Consider the following 16,963-nt stretch of genomic DNA (forward strand, 5'->3'; position numbering starts at 1 on the left):
ATTTTAATTTGAAAATGACTTTAAGAACTTAATTTAAAAAATATTGTCAGACACTATACTAGATGCATGAGAATGCATCCACACAGCAAACATCTATCCAAGAATAAACTGTCCTCAACTTATGAGCATTTATTCATACTAACTCTAGCCATGGTCACTATAAATGGCACCTGCTAAATATTCACAGCTGCTACTCTCTGGAGCACTCACCACTAACAGAAAGTCTTCTGATGCTAGCACAGATCTAACTACAAACCACAGGACCCATGTTCTTTACAGCTACCTCCCATCTGCAGAAGCCACTAATGCTCTATGTGTCTCATAGTTTGAGATACTCTACTTCCATTACTGAGCCAAAAGAAAGTGATTTTTCTTTACTGCCCTGTTTCAAATATAGAAAACTACTAGACACAACTATGGGTATGTGCATATCATTACTGGGAGTCACTGTTCTGGGAACAGGAAAGCCTTTGATTCTAACAGTGATATAAGGAATTCCTAGAACCTCTATCTCTTGGGTTTCTTTGGCAATTTTAAGAGCTACTGCTGATAGGGCATAAGTGTAAAGAGCTAAGTATATTCACCATTTCCAAAGGCTGTATTTTCTTGCTACTACGACTTTACAAGGTCAGCAAAGATCATCTGCCTTGTAACAATGTGGATCACCAGTATATATACAGAAGATAAAGGAATCCTCACTTACATAGTCAAATGGCATAGGAATAACAACAGGAAAAGGAAAGCTTACTCTTATTGCTGAAAGAAATAATTACCATTCAACAAATTATACTACATAGAATAGTTAATTCTACAAGATCTCTTTACTTTTATAATTTAATGCTTGAATACTTCTCAAAACAGTAATGAAATTAATTTGTGATTCAGTATTACAAATAATAGTATTCAGAAGATAAATTATCAATTAAGAAGAAAAGGTCAAAAGCATCATTTTATAGATCTAGTTGCAATAACCAACATTTTTTACTTACTAGATAAAACATGTCAGAAAGAAAATCTCCTAAATTTTGGACAACTACAAAAAGATCTCTGAAGAAGAACCAACTTTAAACTCAAAGAGATTTTGAAATGTGTTGCTGATAAAAAAAGAATTTTCAGCTTTCTAAAGATTTTACAGGTGGAGAAATAGAAACAATTACCTAGAACTGCCATCACTATGCCATGCTCTCTCTTCCTCTTCAGATGTTCCACCACTGACAGCAACAACCTCACCTTCCTAAGAAATATTTAATACATATTTTATTGTATATTTTTACAAAACAGCAGTCTAGGATTATTAGAAAGTATCAGTGATATCTAATAGTACCAATCATATTAGGATATTTACAATAATTAAAACTCAATTTTAAAGAGTTATGAAACAGATCTTATATTTTGATACAATTATTAAATGTATCAAAATCATAAAACGTATCCAGTGAAAAAATGTATCCAATGAAATAATACCTATTAATATTGGATTCAGAACAATCAGATGATTAACATATTTTCTTTGCTGTTGTTTTTTATGCCTCAATATATCTTTTAGATTGGATTTTATCATATTCTATAGATAACAATGGGAATCAATTTTTTACTTTTTGAGTCTTTTTAAAATCTTAGTTTTCCTACAGAATTTTTGAGAAACTTAAATTAGGAGTTTACATTTTATTTATTGACATCATCATTATTAAAAGTAGCTTTATTACATACAAAAAAGAATATTTCAACTTTGGTATTATTTTATCCAAATGGCAGAGGATTAAAAACTACCCAAATACTGTTTCTCTTTATTAAATATTCTTGACTTAACATAAGATATTCTAGTGAAGCCATTTCCTTTATTTATAAAAATTGTTTTTCAGGGTCACAAGATCTTATTCCATTTCTCCCTTGCTCAAGTAAAATTTTACACTCCAATAAAAACAAGACCTCAAATTAAGCTTTTACTATATTACACAGAAACTATTCTAAGCATGTATATCCATCACAAAACACTATTGGTGATAGGGAGCAGTTACTTAAATAAAAGAAATTAAAGCTTAAAAAAGTTAAGAAATTTGCCGTGGGCAGCACAATTAATGAACTAAGCTACTCCAAAGCTTAGACTACTCTCTACAAGAATGGTTCAATGTTATTACTTGCTGGGCACAATCAGAATTCTTCAAAATGACAATGAAATATATTACTTTATTAATTAAAACAGCATATCTTTTGAGCAAAGTTTTCTCTTTTCAATGTTTTAATAATGAAGAATGTGTATTACACACAGCTATTTCACAAAGTTCTGAGAACTAAGCAAATACAGAAAGATCAGAACCCAGTAGTAAATTTTATTCAGCAAATTTAATCTCTGCTCAATAGGAAAAAAAATTTTAAAAAGTGATTTGATTATTCCCGTCTTTACTGTATATTACTTCTTTAAAGGGAGAGAAAAGAAGTGTACTTCTATATTCTTAGTATAAAATTAAGAGGTACTATACAGAAGTATAAACTATTTGAAAAAACCCAGGATTCTTTCCATTAATTAATATAATGTGCCCAAAATGATATTCTGTTCTCAATGTACTCCTCTAGAAATTTATTCAATTGTTCTAAAAGGATGTTAAAATATAAGCAAATTAGTTTTGAAGACAAATGAAGGATTTAGTTAACTTTTTAATAAATGTACCTGGAACTACATAAGGTTCTAATAAGCTAAATCATATCTATTTTATAGAAACATATTATTAAAGAAACATATTAAATCTTTCAAAAACAAACATTTTATAGAGGTAAATAGTTCACATACATTTTATGTGTATATCTAAACTGTCATGTACCAAATTTATATTATTAGGCTATTTGGTCTTTTACCAGATTGGACATATCATTTTGACCCAGCCATCCTAGGACCTAAAGCCACTGGGGATTAAACTTTTCAACTGAAGTTAACATACTCTTAGTTTCAGTTTTATTGCCATGCCTACAGAAAATTCACTCGGAGAATTTCCATATATGTCTAACATTGCTTCATAAACATATAGTAGTCAACAAGATCATAGAATCCTTGACCTAACTCGGGGAGAAGGTGATCAGGAAAGCAGGGAGGGACAGGGAGATGTTGTTAAGTACTTAATAAAATTAAGTTGTGATTGGCAAATTGATTGCCATTGTTGAAAGAATTTATAATTTAGTAGGAACAGGATATATATGGAAAGAATTACATATAAGGAAAATTTAAAATAAATCGAAAAGGTCATAAACTGTTAGATCAAAACTGAAGCAAAATTATCAAATAAATGTCTGTTAGTAAAAATAGTTACAGACTAGAGCTTCGTGGTACTATTTTGAAAGCTTGGCTTTAGAGTAAAAGGAAGGTGGGTTTAACTCCTGCTCTATCATTTAATAGTTAGGTACACAGATAATCTAAACATCTTTGAACCTCATACATAAAATAGGAATCATTTATATGCATTTATTTTGTGAATATCAGATTATGAAAATGTATGCCATGCCTGGAACATACATAATGTCTTCAGTAGGTGGAAACTATCACTATCATTTTAAGACCTAGAAATACACTATCTTTGAGTTACATCTATTTATTTACAAATAAATCAATGAATACAAACAGTCACACTAAAAAAAATAAATTAAACTGGAAACAAATTTATGTATGTGCTGAGATCTTACATCTGAAGAACTAGTGCCATTTTCTATCTCTTCTGAAGGTCTAGGAGTCTCCTCCAAAGCAGATCTTGTGCGATAATTGTGTTGATTTGCCTGCTGCCGCTTGGATTCTCCAAGATCCAAGAAATGCTCATGAGCATGATTCTGGAAAAAGTAAATTAAATTTATTTAAAGTAGGATTAAAGAGCATGCTTTTTGTGTTCAGAAGTTGTATATTTTTTAATTATAAAAAAATCCAGTCATATTTAAGATAGTCACATAAGTAGACTACAGTACCAATTCAAATATTTTAACACTGCCTTAAGTTAAATCACAAGTTTGTGATATCTGAAATTCACTTGGTTTAATAAGTTATAAATTTTATTTTTTCTGATTAGGTGATACAGACTAAAGGGTTTGTAATTCTAATTCTCCTGTACCCACCTAAACCTAGAGAACAGATACAGAGGACCATGTGTTATGAGGCATATCTTAACAGGCAGAGGCAAAACAGAAATCAAAATGATGATCACAAAACTACTCTGCCACTATGGGCAAGGACACCAGGTGGATGGCTCTCTCTCTTCTGCTGCAGAATCAATGTAGTAGATGAGAACATAACTAACAATAACATAACCAAAAAAGTTAATAAAGTCAAACATGGTGACAGAGATGAAAAAACTCAATGAACTGAAGAATTCACACCTGAAAAAAAAAAAAAACTGTGTGTGTATATATTAAAAAAAAAAAAAACCTACTTCCAAAAAAGACTTATCAGATTTATATATACAATATATCATAAATACACATCATTCAATAAGAAAATCTTTAAAGTGACAGAAAATAACTTTGTACCTTTAACTATATCCTCACTTTTTTTTCTTCTCATTAAACTTTGTTTCAATGGGTCTCAAAATTCTGTGACAGATTTCTGGCCAAGTTGTTTCCATTAAAAAGTACTGATTGACTGACTGATTTACTTATTATTTTAAAGACTTATTTATTTTAGAGAGAGAGCACGAGTGGGAGGAGGAGGAAGAGAGAATCTCAAGCAGACTACACTCAGCAAAGAGCCGAACTCAGGGTTAGAACTCACAACCCCAGGGGATCCCTGGGTGGCTCAGCGGTTTAGCGCCTGACTTTGGCCCCGGTTGTGATCCTGGAGTCCCAGGATCAAGACCCACATCGAGCTCCCTGCATGGAGCCTGCTTCTCTCTGTGTCTGTGTTTCTGCCTCTCTCTCTCTGTGTGTGTTTGTGTCTCTCTCATAAATAAATTAAAAAAAAAAAGAACCCCAAATTGCTTTTTTACAAAAAAAAAGATCTCACAACGCTGAGATCACGATGAGCCAAAAGCAAGAGTAAGACACTGAACTGATTGTGCCACCCAGGCCACTAAAAAGTACTGATTTAAGAACTATTTACCTTAAAATTGCTGCACACTCACACAAACCAAATGGTACACAAAAGATTCTTTCCTTTAAGGTTTTAAAATGCATTATTAACATTAAACATTTTCTTAATATTAAACTTAAATGGCACTTCTACCACTGATTAAAACAGGGTGGAGGTATAGATAATATTCATTTAGCTTTCTGAGCAGACTTGGTAACCTTGCCAGGTTCTGTAGCCTTCCTGTCCACTGCTCTTTTTATACCCATAGTAACTGTCTTATGTCATGAAGAGCCAAATGACCCTGAGGAGGACAGTCACAGAAGCTCTCAAAACACATGTGCCTGCCAGGAACTATATCAACTATGGCAGCATCAACAAATTTCAAGAATTCAGGACTTTCAGCTTACTCCCAAAACAGCAATCAATCTTCTCCTCTGGCTCAGCATACTTGTAAGCAATGTGAAGCTGTGTGACAATTCAGCACAGGTGTATACCCAGCACTGATTTGGCCTGGATGACTCAAGATAATAACCTGAGCTGCGAAGCCAACTGCTTCCATTGGTGGGTTATTTTTGCTGTCACAGCCATAATGCCATGGCAAGCATCTTTTATAAACAGTTCTTGACACAAAAGTCCACATTAGTCCCAGGAAGAGCTTCACTCAAAGCTTCATAGTGCACGCATTTCAACCAACTTTACTACAATTTTAATGGTGACTGGAGCAAAGGTGACCACCACGCCAGGTTTGAACATACCAGCCTCCACTTGGCCCACAGCAACACCACCAATATCACCCAATTTTGTGAACATCATGGAGGGGCAAGCACAAACATCTGTCAGTTGGAGGAGTTGGTGGCAAGATGTCAAAACTGTTCACAACTCAAGCAGCACGGTTCCATTGGCACTGTCATCTTTACAGGTAACTCTCCATCCCTTGAACCAATGCACGTTAGCATTTGCTTCTAGCACGTACCATTCCAACCAGAAATAGACACAAATGCTACTGTGTGGAAATATAGTCAATTTTCTTAATATAGGTGCTGATCCTTAAAGATTTCCTCGTATTTCTCCTTTTGGTTGTGGGGTGCTCAACAGAATTCATTTTGTTAACAGCAAATAAGTATAAAGTTAGTCAAGTTTATGCTCATTTGCAGTGACTCTCTTTTTCTGTCCAGAAACTTTTAGAATGTTGTTTTAAATTTTTTCAAATGTTTCTTACTATAATGTGCTTAGTTGAGGTTTTAAAATTTTTAAATTCTAGATTATTTTTTCCTTATTTATCCTATTTGACACACCATGCCTTTTCTTATATATCCTCTTTGGCATAACAGCCAGAGGTTGATTTTGGGAAAATTCTGATTATTTTTTCAACTCTTTCCTTCCTCTGTATTTTCTCTTCTTCAAATATTCATTAAATACTGCATATACTACTACTTCTAATCTGTGTGCTCTCTCTACATATATCCTCATACATAATATATAAATTTATGATTGCTTTTTACACTTCTCTTATCCTTTCCATCATTTCTTCCCTTTTTTTTTTTTTAAAGATTTTAAGATTCATGAGACACACACAGAGAGAAAGAGAGAGAGAGAGAGAGAAAGAGAGAGAGAGAGAGGCAGAGACATAGGCAGAGGGAGAAGCAGGCTCCATGCAGGGAGCCCAATGTGGGACTCAATCCCAGGACCCCAGGACCATGCCCTGGGCCAAAGGCAGGCGCTAAACCGCTGAGCCACCCAGGGATCCCCCATTTCTTCCCTTGGGAAGAAAGAACTCTGGGAGAGTACTTCCACTTGGCATTCCAGCTTACTAATTCATTTTTCAGTGTCTTTCATTCTTCTAGTCAAGTCATCCAATGAGTTCTCTATTTCAATAACAATGTTTTATCCCAATCTATCTAATATCTAGTATCTCCAGAACTGCTTTTTCTTACATGTTCCAATATCCCCTCCTAGCTCTAAAAATATGCTATTTCAAATATATGTACTATGCATACCATTAGTTTCCCTGTGTTAGTCATGTAAGTCCATCTACAATGTGGTTTTGTTCCTCCCATCATGGTCTGTCTTCACAAGTGTGTTAAGGTGCTAATATTGCACTGAGGAGTAGGGGAAAAAAAGCAAAAATCTAGGTCTTGCTTTGTATTTCTAAAAAAGATTCTGGATGTGCACTTTAGGACCTATATAATACTGCAATCTGAGTTCAACCATTCCCTGTTCCTCCATCCACTTCCACTCTCCAGTTCCTTTTCTGAAATTAGTCTTGTACTAGAACCCTGCTTTCCCCCTTCAGCCTTACTCCTGTCTAAAACAGCTACTAGTAATAGCCAAGTGAAATAAAACACATCTTCACATACAAGGACATAAAATTCACTCCACCTAGATTTTCTCTAAAAGGATTACTGGAAGGTTTTCTAATTTTGGGAAATACGTAACAGTGTAAGAGGAAATACTGCTCAACTATAATCATAAATTTTGAGTAATATGTGAAGAATGTAATATACTCTGCTTCTTTCATTTAAAATAAATATATTTACCTAAAACTCAAATTCATTTAATTAAAAATTGCTATCTGTCCCATTTTGTAAAGATTTTCCCTCAATTTTATATTTCTTTAGGATAAATTCCAAGTCAAAAAACATTAATGTTTTTGATGCCTTCATAAACAACACAGTGGAAGGGAAAGCTGGTTGTCACCAACATCTGTTCTCCTCTTTCTGCACAAGAAAAATGTTCTTTGTAAGGATTTCATGTGACTAAAAATCTGGCCAATGGCATATCTGGCAAAATGTTGCAGAGCAACTTCACAGAACATTCCTCAAGACAGTGTATATACCCTTTGCACTTTCCTTATTTATTTGATCCTCCATCCTTCAGCCTTCAATGAGAAAGCTGACATCTTGAGGCATGAGTTCCAATTCACACATAAGAGAATCAGAAAAATGAAAGAGCTTCAGTTCTCAACAACAAGGTCATCATACTAGGCCTGGACCAACTGACTGAGGCTTTTACATCAGAGATCAATATTATATCCATTACATACATTTTTTTAAGTCACTGTAATTTTGGGACCAAACCTACTGCTAATAATCATATTACTACTATTATTTTAAGTTTCCTAAACAGTTTTTGTATTACTTTATACTTCCCACCTGCATAGTATCTGTTATTATTAGAAGAAAAAAAAACACTGCAACGGAGATGAAAAAAATGCCCGTTTCATAATTTGTACACCTTCATGTTTGTTTTCAAACCTTTATCTTCATAAAATTTGAAAAACAAAAAATGAAGTCATAAACATTACTGTTCTACTTGTTTTTTTCACTTAAAAATACATCATGAACATTTCTCTAAGGCAGTGGAGTTCTATCTCATTTTGTTAAATAGTTGTATAATATTCCATGAGTATACAGATATGACAGCCTACCCAGCCTACCCCTCTTCTACCAATGGACTCTAAAGTTATTCTAATTGTTGCAAACTATAAATATCTAGTATACAGACAAACATATGTACAGACATTCACATCAGTACTTTTCTATAAAAAAATACTCTGGAGAAAAGTACTAATATAGGATTAAAAGCAAGCATATTCTTTTAATTTTAATAGATATCACTATACTCCATCCAAAAAACAGTGGAAGCAATACAAACTCTCACCATCATTACAAGAGTTTATATCCCCATATCCTTGGATTCTAAGCAAAGGATCCAGAAAAGGTTATGCTTCTTAGCCACCATAAAAAAAAAAAAAACAACCACCAACCAACTACAACAAAGAAAACCCCAGAAAGTGAGAGATTACCTCAAATTATATTAATAGGAAGTTTTGTGGGGCCCTACTGATCCCGGGGTAGGATACCGTTAATAAAGGAAAATATAAAATAATACTCGAGTCCTTTAAAAACAAGAGTCACAAAATAAAAAAAAAAGTTCTAGAAAAGGACACTAATATTCAGGTTACGGAACCCATACAGAAAAAAGAGAACAAAGCAGAGTCAAGAAACCAGTTACTTTTTGTTTAGATCATTGCTTAGATGGGGACTTATAAATGAAAAGGTGTTCTGTAAGTCTAGCTTGATTCTGAAGCTTTCAAACTACTGGTGGTTTAAAAAAGAAAAGGCATGGAAGAATGAATAATAATGATTCCTTGACAGTCAAGGAAATAAACACTCCTCTTTCCCAGATTAGGACATATACCAACTGAAATCCACTGGATACAAAAGTTTTTCCACAGTAGGATAACAGAGAAGCCAACAAGGCAAATAGGAACAGCTTGCTTTTTTTCGTAGAGGAAATGAGATTATTTATAGATACAGAGCTGACTTACCTATGGTAACAGGTATAAAATAGAAAACCAAAAAACAAAACCAAAAAACTGTTTTTAGAATACGTGCAACCAATGGCAGAGCTAAAAAAAAAAAAAAAAAAAAAAAAAACTTGCTTTGGCTTATGATCTAACTTATTACATTTAATAGGCACATAACAATCGGCATTTGGGGAAAAGGTATACTAGAAGGCAGTAAAATAAAAAAATTTAAAGTGGTAACAGATAATCTAAAGAGATAATTAAGAATTGACTATATTAACTTTATTCCATTATTCTTTTTACAATGTTAACATTTTTAATTACAAAGGAGCCTTAAAGCAATCACTATACTTATGAAGCATAAAAGTAATTACTATTTACCTTTGCCACAGTGGGTATTTTATTTTCTTTTGGAACAGTGAGGTGTTTTCTTTTCTCTTCTGATCTGTAAGTTTTTATTTCTTCTTCTCCCTTTGCAGTTCTCCATTCTTCTTGCCTACTGAAAGAGAATTAAAAGCCACACGTTAATCTAGAATTTTTACAACTGATTTCACTCTGAAAGGCACATTCAGTATCAGAAAGGGAATGCTACTCGTGATGTTTTCTTTTCACACAGAGCATGTGATAAAGATTTCGGAGTTTAAATGAGTAGATCATGAGCTCAACATGTGGCATTAAATGACTGGAATACCAGAAAGACTGTCTGTCTACCTGAACTTGATACTACTGCTTCTGTTTATGGTCTCTGGCAAATAAAGTATTTAGTTCTGGGAACATGGTTATTCCTAAGATAACTGCTCCAAGGGTTAGAAATTGGATTTATTTTTTTAAAATTATGTCAGTATAGGGCCAATCTCTCATGCCATACTGATAGCTGGAATCTTAAAAAAAGAGGCACAAGAACACCTTGAGGTTGAACTAATATAACTCCCTAACGCCCTGAAAGAACTATATTCTTTCCAACGAAAAGCAGATCTGGCCTCAGCTACAGAAAAAACTTCAACTCATTCCAGGCACTGAGCTGAAAGTGAGCAACAGAAAAAGTTGAGGAACATTAATTGTGAACTTTAATTTCATGGAACCTGAACTTACAAGGGCAAGAGAATTTTTTTTACTTTAATTTCTTATAACTTTAAAGTTTTTGACCTGCAGGGGTATTTAATCTTTGAACTTTAATTTTTCCCTGAAGATTTCAGTTGGAAGGAAGTTAATATTCAAACTTGGAAGAACTCTACAATGTCGGTATTTTATTACTAGAGTACATTAATGTCATTTCACTTAATTGCAGAATCTTTAACACAGCTGGTAATAATTCTGAATGGAAAATAAAACGAGTCATTTAAATCCATAAAAAAAATGGCCTTGATTTAATTTTTTGTTTCATCTTAATTTCTTATTCTTTTTTAATTAAACTTTTTATTGGAATAACTATAGACTCACAACAATTTTAAGAAATAACAGATATTCGGGATCTCTCGGTGGCGCAGCGGTTTGGCGCCTGCCTTTGGCCCAGGGCGCGATCCTGGAGACCTGGGATCGAATCCCACATCGGGCTCCCGGTGCATGGAGCCTGCTTCTCCCTCTGCCTATGTCTCTGCCTCTCTCTCTTTCTCGTGACTATCATAAATAAATAAAAAAATTAAAAAAAAAAAAAGAAAGAAATAACAGAAATTCCTTGCCCTTTACTCAGTTTTCCCCAATAGTAGCATTGCAAAACTATAATAAAATACCACAACCCAGATGTTAACATTGATACAACCCACCAATACTATTCAGATTCCCTAGTTTTACTTCTACTGTGTTTGTGTAGTTTGTGTATTTAGTTCTATTCACACTCATCAATGTGCACGTTTGTATATCCATTACCCCAGTTAAGATATAGAATATTTCCATCACCACAAAGATCCCTTGTGTGTACTTTTCATAATGATATTCTCACCTTTCTTTCTTCCCCCTCAACTTCTCCTCTCCCCAAGGTTTAGCAATCACTAATCTGTTCTCTACCTCTATAGGTATTTTAAGAACAGTCCATAAAGTATGTAAACCTTTTTTCTCATTCAGCATAATTTCCTCGAGATTCATTCAACCTGTTGTATCAATAGGTTATTCCCTTTTATTGCAGAGTAGCACTCCACAGTGTGGATATAGCTAATCTGTTTAACCATGCACTCATAAAGGACATCTTGGTTGTTTCTAGGTATTGGCTATTACAAATAAAGCTGCTATACACTTATGTACAGATTTTTCTGTGAACATAAGTTATTTCTTTGGGATAAATGCCCGAGTGCAATCACTGGATATTATAGTAGTCCCACATTTAAGTTTTTAAAAAAGTGAAAAAACTGTTTTCTAGAGTTGCCACAATATTTTATTTCCACCATGCATGAGTGATACAGTTTCTCCACACCCTCCTAAGCAATGGGTGATGTTACTGTATTTTGGCCATTCTTATAGATATATAGAGATTATTTCCTTCTGATTTTAATTTGTATTTCAATAACAGTAATGATGTTAAGTATCTTTTCATGTACTTATTTCCCATCTGCATATCTTCTTTGAAGACATGTCTGTTCAAGTCTTTTGCCCATTATCTGACTGGATTGTTTTATTTACTGTTGAGTTCTAAGAGTTCTTTATATATATATTTTTATTTTTTTTATTTTATTTACTTTATTTTTTTTAATTTATTTTTTATTAGTGTTCAATTTACCAACATACAGAATAACCCCCAGTGCCCATCACCCATTCACTCCCACCCCCTGCCCTCCTCCCCTTCTACCACCCCTAGTTCGTTTCCCAGAGTTAGCAGTCTTTACATTCTGTCTCCCTTTCTGATATTTCCCACACATTTTTTCTCCCTTCCCTTATATTCCCTTTCACTATTATTTATATTCCCCACATGAATGAGAACATATAATGTTTGTCCTTCTCCGACTGACTTACTTCACTCAGCATAATACCCTCCAGGAGTTCTTTACATATTACAGATAATAGTCTTTCATTGGAATCTAACTGATGTGAATGGACTTAATTTTAATTAATGTAATGATAGGTCTGACCCACTTAAGAGCCTTCAAGGGGCAAACTGTAAAAGGTCAATGAGGGGGACATAACCCAGGAAGATTCTTTTTTTTTTTTCTTTTCTTTTTTTTTTAAAGATTTTATTCATTTATTCATGAGAGACACACACAGAGAGAGAGAGAGGCAGAGACACACAGGCAGAGGGAGAAGCAGGTTTCTTGCAGGGAGCCCAACATGGGACTCAATCCCCGGACTGGGATCATGCCGTGAGTCGAAGGCAGAAGCTCAACCGCTGTGCCACCCAGGCATCCCCCCAGGAAGATTCTCAAAGTAAGAGTACCAAGTATTTGGGGCAAAGCTTCAGGAAGGTCAAATATCCTTTGAAGTTATGGTCATAGCCCTACTTGACCACTGGCTCAATGGTCAAGCTCAATGAAAAAGGGATAAAAAGTAAAGAACATATGGAGAGAAACATCTCCCCTCCCCCCTTCTGTTTCCTTCCACATATGGGGGGCGGGGACCTTCACCATCAACTAGCAACCCACTCCTGGCCTCTTTTAAACTCTTTACTCATTCTCTCCAGGAGGAAGAAGTGAACTAATTAGTGTGCTCTGGAAGGAAAAACTAGTTTAGTATGGTGGCCTAGTCCTATGCCCTCATTTGCAATGTTTACATTCTGTTCTGCATTTTTAAGACCCAAGCCCCACTGCCTCACGTGGGGAGAAATACTGTGACCCAGTGGCTACCTGTGTTTGGGATTCAGGACTAGGAACACACTTTCATGCAGATAAAAGCCACATCCTTCACAGTTGTATCAATAACATAAAGTGCCATTCTGATTTCATATCTCATTCTTTTGTATTTTCAGTTACTTTGGAACCATTGTTAAGAAGGGTGTTACTTACCACACCCTCTTCAAACCATAACATTAGAATTAAAATGTGGACAAAAATCCAACTAAAAATATATTATGGGAGTTAATTTTTTATTTTATTTTATTTTTTAAAGATTTTATTTATTTATTCATGAGAGACACAGAGAGAGAGGGAGAGGCAGAGACACAGGCAGAGAGAGAAGCAGGCGCTAAAACGCTGAGCCACCCAGGGATCCCCAGTTAATTTTTTATTAAGGACATCTGGGTATACTTGTTATCAGCTAAAGTTATTGTTCAAACTTATACTTTATTTGTATAGTTCCTAAATCCTAACACAAATCTTAAGTACTGTCCAATCAAATAGCATAACCTATATAAACATTCAGGTTAAAAGTGTTTTTAAAATTATATAATTACTATCTTTTGAGCTTAAGAACCAGAAAATCCTAAAATCAAATTTACATTTTGATCTTCATGTCTTTATTATAGTATAGTATTATATTCTGTACAGTTGACCCTTGAACAGTTTAAAACTATGTGGGTCCACTTACATGCGGATTTTTTACACTATAGTAGCATAAATGTATTTTCTCCTTCCGATTTTCTTAGTAACATTTTTTTCTCAAACTTACTTTATTGGAAGAATACATATAAATACATATAAAATACAAAATATGTGTTTGCTGTTTGTTATCAGGCTTCCAGTCAATATGAGACTACTAGCAGTTGAGTTTTTGGGTAGGCAAAAGTTATATGCAAATTTTTAATTGTGCAGAGGGTCAGCATCCCTATTCCCATGTTGTTCAAGGGTCAACCATAGTTATTAGTTGGGTTCACATGGACCACATTCATGAATACTGCATTACTAAGTTATGAATATAAAAGTTCCTTCACAACATGGACCTTGAGAATAGAATTAATATCAAATCAATATTTAATTTATAAATGTGTACATTCAAATATCATTAAAGAATTATTTCAGTATATAAAAAATGTTTCTATAATGTGTTACCAATAAATAATATCACATATTTTCACTATGATGTATCTGAATATGACATGGTAAGATCTATAAAAAATTATAAAAAAATTCATGAAATGTGTTTTAAGACACAGTTAAACAAGATAAACTAAGTTTTAAATATGCTACTCACCTTAATACATCCCCTCCCATCCATATCTTTTACATGAAACATTCTAGAACAGGACTTAACTGAAACTTAATTTTCTTCCAGCCATGACTAGTTTAAAATACTAGCTCTTCAGATAAATTTAAAATAAATTACAAACCTAAAACGGTACTTTGAAGGTTATAATTCAAAATAATGAACATAAACAACAGTGGTACATAAAATTTAACAACTCCCCTTACCTGGCTATACCAGTTGATAGCTCAGGTACCACCACCCTTCGACTCCAAGCTACCAGATCTCGTTCTGTGGCTATTTCACTTCTTGGTGCGTTGCTGTGCATTTGCCGTACACCTTCAATTTGCCCACTACGTCTTAGTCCTACGTTTGGTGGTGAATGAACCTCTGAGGTAGAACTTACAGAGCCTAAATGAAAAATTAATATAGTAAGTTCTATTTAAAAACATTAGTTTATAAAAGAAAATAAAATCTACATTATCTTTCACATGAAATGTCGCATTATGGCAAATTAATTAAATTACCAAATTAGGAACCAAACCACAGGCAAAAATTTAATGAAAAAACATGGCTATTCAGTTAATTAGCTAAACTAATGAGTAACATTTTTTTCATGTAAAATAATTCTTAAAAAAATCATTAATTTCTTAAAAAACGGTTTTTATTTTGGGAAAACGATATAAGAAGCAAAAACAGACAAACCCAAGAATGTCTGTGGCTCATAAATTTGCTTTAACTTTTCTCTGAAAATAATATGTGACAATAAGAGCAGTGAGATACAGGAGAATGTGGTGTATATTCCATACATTATTGAATAAATTTATTTTCAAAGTTTTTCTAGATTCTACATGTTTACTATAGGAATCTGAAAGGATATACATATTTAAAGATTCATTGTCTACAGTTCGAAACCTTATATTACGAACATTTTCTTAGGCATTACGTATTTTTTAAAAGATGTCACTCTGGCAGCCTAATATTTCATTTTATGGATGTGCCATACTTTGTTTAATCACTTCTTTACCAATGGGGGATTAAACTATTACAATTTTAAAAATATTTCACTTGAGGCAATCAATGCTTACCTCTACTTAAACGGCTGGTATTACTGATACCTGCTTCACTAGAACGTCTCAGGTCTTGCTCCTGTTGTAGCCTTTGAATCATGCTATCCAGTGGGCTAATATCCTGGTTTGCTTGCTGACTTAAAACTTGGTTCAGTCCTATATAATACCACACAAAATGCTAAGAATATTTTAGCCCACTAGTCAAACCATTTTACTAATTAAACTCACTTTGAGTTCAAATTTAATATAAATTTTACTTGAGTAAAAGACCTAAAAAGATCTAAAATGATAAACTTTGAAATGATAGCAGTAAAATATACATACATACACACACAACCAGGAATATGTTAACCTTATTACAAACAACAATGACAAGGATTAAGATTTACCAAGTACTTATGGTTCAGGCACTCATATTATCCCCACAATAATGCAGTTAGATATGTAGTATTAATTCCACTTACAATAAGAAAACCAAAATAACTACTCAAAGTCACGTATCTAATAAATGACAAAAGTGGAATTTCATCTTAGATCAGTTTCTTTGGCAAAAAAGGCAAATCTGATAACCAACTTTCTCAAAAAACAAAATGAAACCAAACCTTTACTATTTCATTTATTAAGCAAATTCTTGATGGTCTATTACATGTTAGGAACTATGGAGTAAAGTTGCAGTGGTGTACAGGACAATAAGGTCCTTGACTTCATGCAGCTAACATTCTAATGGGAGAATTAAACAATAAACCCTTATATAAATGCAAACTGAAAAATGTTAAAAGATGATGACAGAGGGTTGCCTGGGTGGCTCAGTCAGTTAAGCATCTGCCTTCAGCTTGCATCATGATCTCAGGGTCCTAGGACTGAGCCCCATGTTGGGTGCCCTGCTCAGCGGGGAGTCTGCTTCTCCCCCTCTGCTCCTCCCCCACTCATGCTGGAGCTCACACACATTCTCTCTCTCTCTCTCTCTCTTGCTCAATCTCTTTCAAATAAATAAATAAAATCATTTTTTAAAAGAAAGATGATGTTGGAGAAAATGGAGAATAGAGATAGGAACACTTACAGTGAGACAGAAAAAGTCAAAGAAGCTGTCTTTGAGAAGATAGAATTTGAGCTAAGACTTGAAGAAAAAGAAGAATTAGTGAAGAGCAAGAAAAAAGACACTTCAGATAGAATGCAAGAGTTGGAACAAAGACTCTGAGGTAGGGAGGAACTTGGTGTGTTTTAACTCACCCTAATTTTCCAGCATTAACTTTCACCTGTATCAGTCATATGGGACTACCTGACTCTTCTGCTCTCCTAACTGGATGAAAACTTTCATGCTTTGGAGCTTTTAACCACAATACTCACAATTCAAGTATAAACATGATAAACACCAACTTATCCGTCAAGCATCAACTAAAATGGCATCCCTATATTTCCTCTGTGAAATCTTTCCAGACTACCCCTGAATTAGTGCTATCTTCCTTCATTTTCTCAAACAATATATACATATTAGTACTCAGG

General features: G+C 34.0%; 1 protein-coding gene across 5 annotated transcripts in view; it reads right to left on the bottom strand.

Moving 5' to 3' along the window:
- Window positions 1-16,963, bottom strand: part of LOC112658599 (pleckstrin homology domain interacting protein) — a 131,716-nt gene that overhangs the window by 41,846 nt on the left and 72,907 nt on the right. For 4 of the 5 annotated variants that reach the window (XM_025444822.3, XM_025444821.3, XM_025444823.3 and 1 more), the window contains 5 exons: window positions 15,479-15,616; window positions 14,618-14,801; window positions 9,732-9,849; window positions 3,673-3,813; window positions 1,158-1,234 (listed from right to left, as the gene is read on the bottom strand). In XM_025444822.3, the coding sequence (XP_025300607.1) occupies window positions 1,158-1,234; window positions 3,673-3,813; window positions 9,732-9,849; window positions 14,618-14,801; window positions 15,479-15,616 (658 nt within the window). The remainder of the gene's footprint in view (window positions 1-1,157; window positions 1,235-3,672; window positions 3,814-9,731; window positions 9,850-14,617; window positions 14,802-15,478; window positions 15,617-16,963) is intronic. The other variant, XM_049092268.1, reaches the window with a different exon arrangement.

This window comes from Canis lupus, chromosome 12, assembly GCF_003254725.2.
Source record: "Canis lupus dingo isolate Sandy chromosome 12, ASM325472v2, whole genome shotgun sequence".
NCBI lineage: Eukaryota > Metazoa > Chordata > Mammalia > Carnivora > Canidae > Canis > Canis lupus.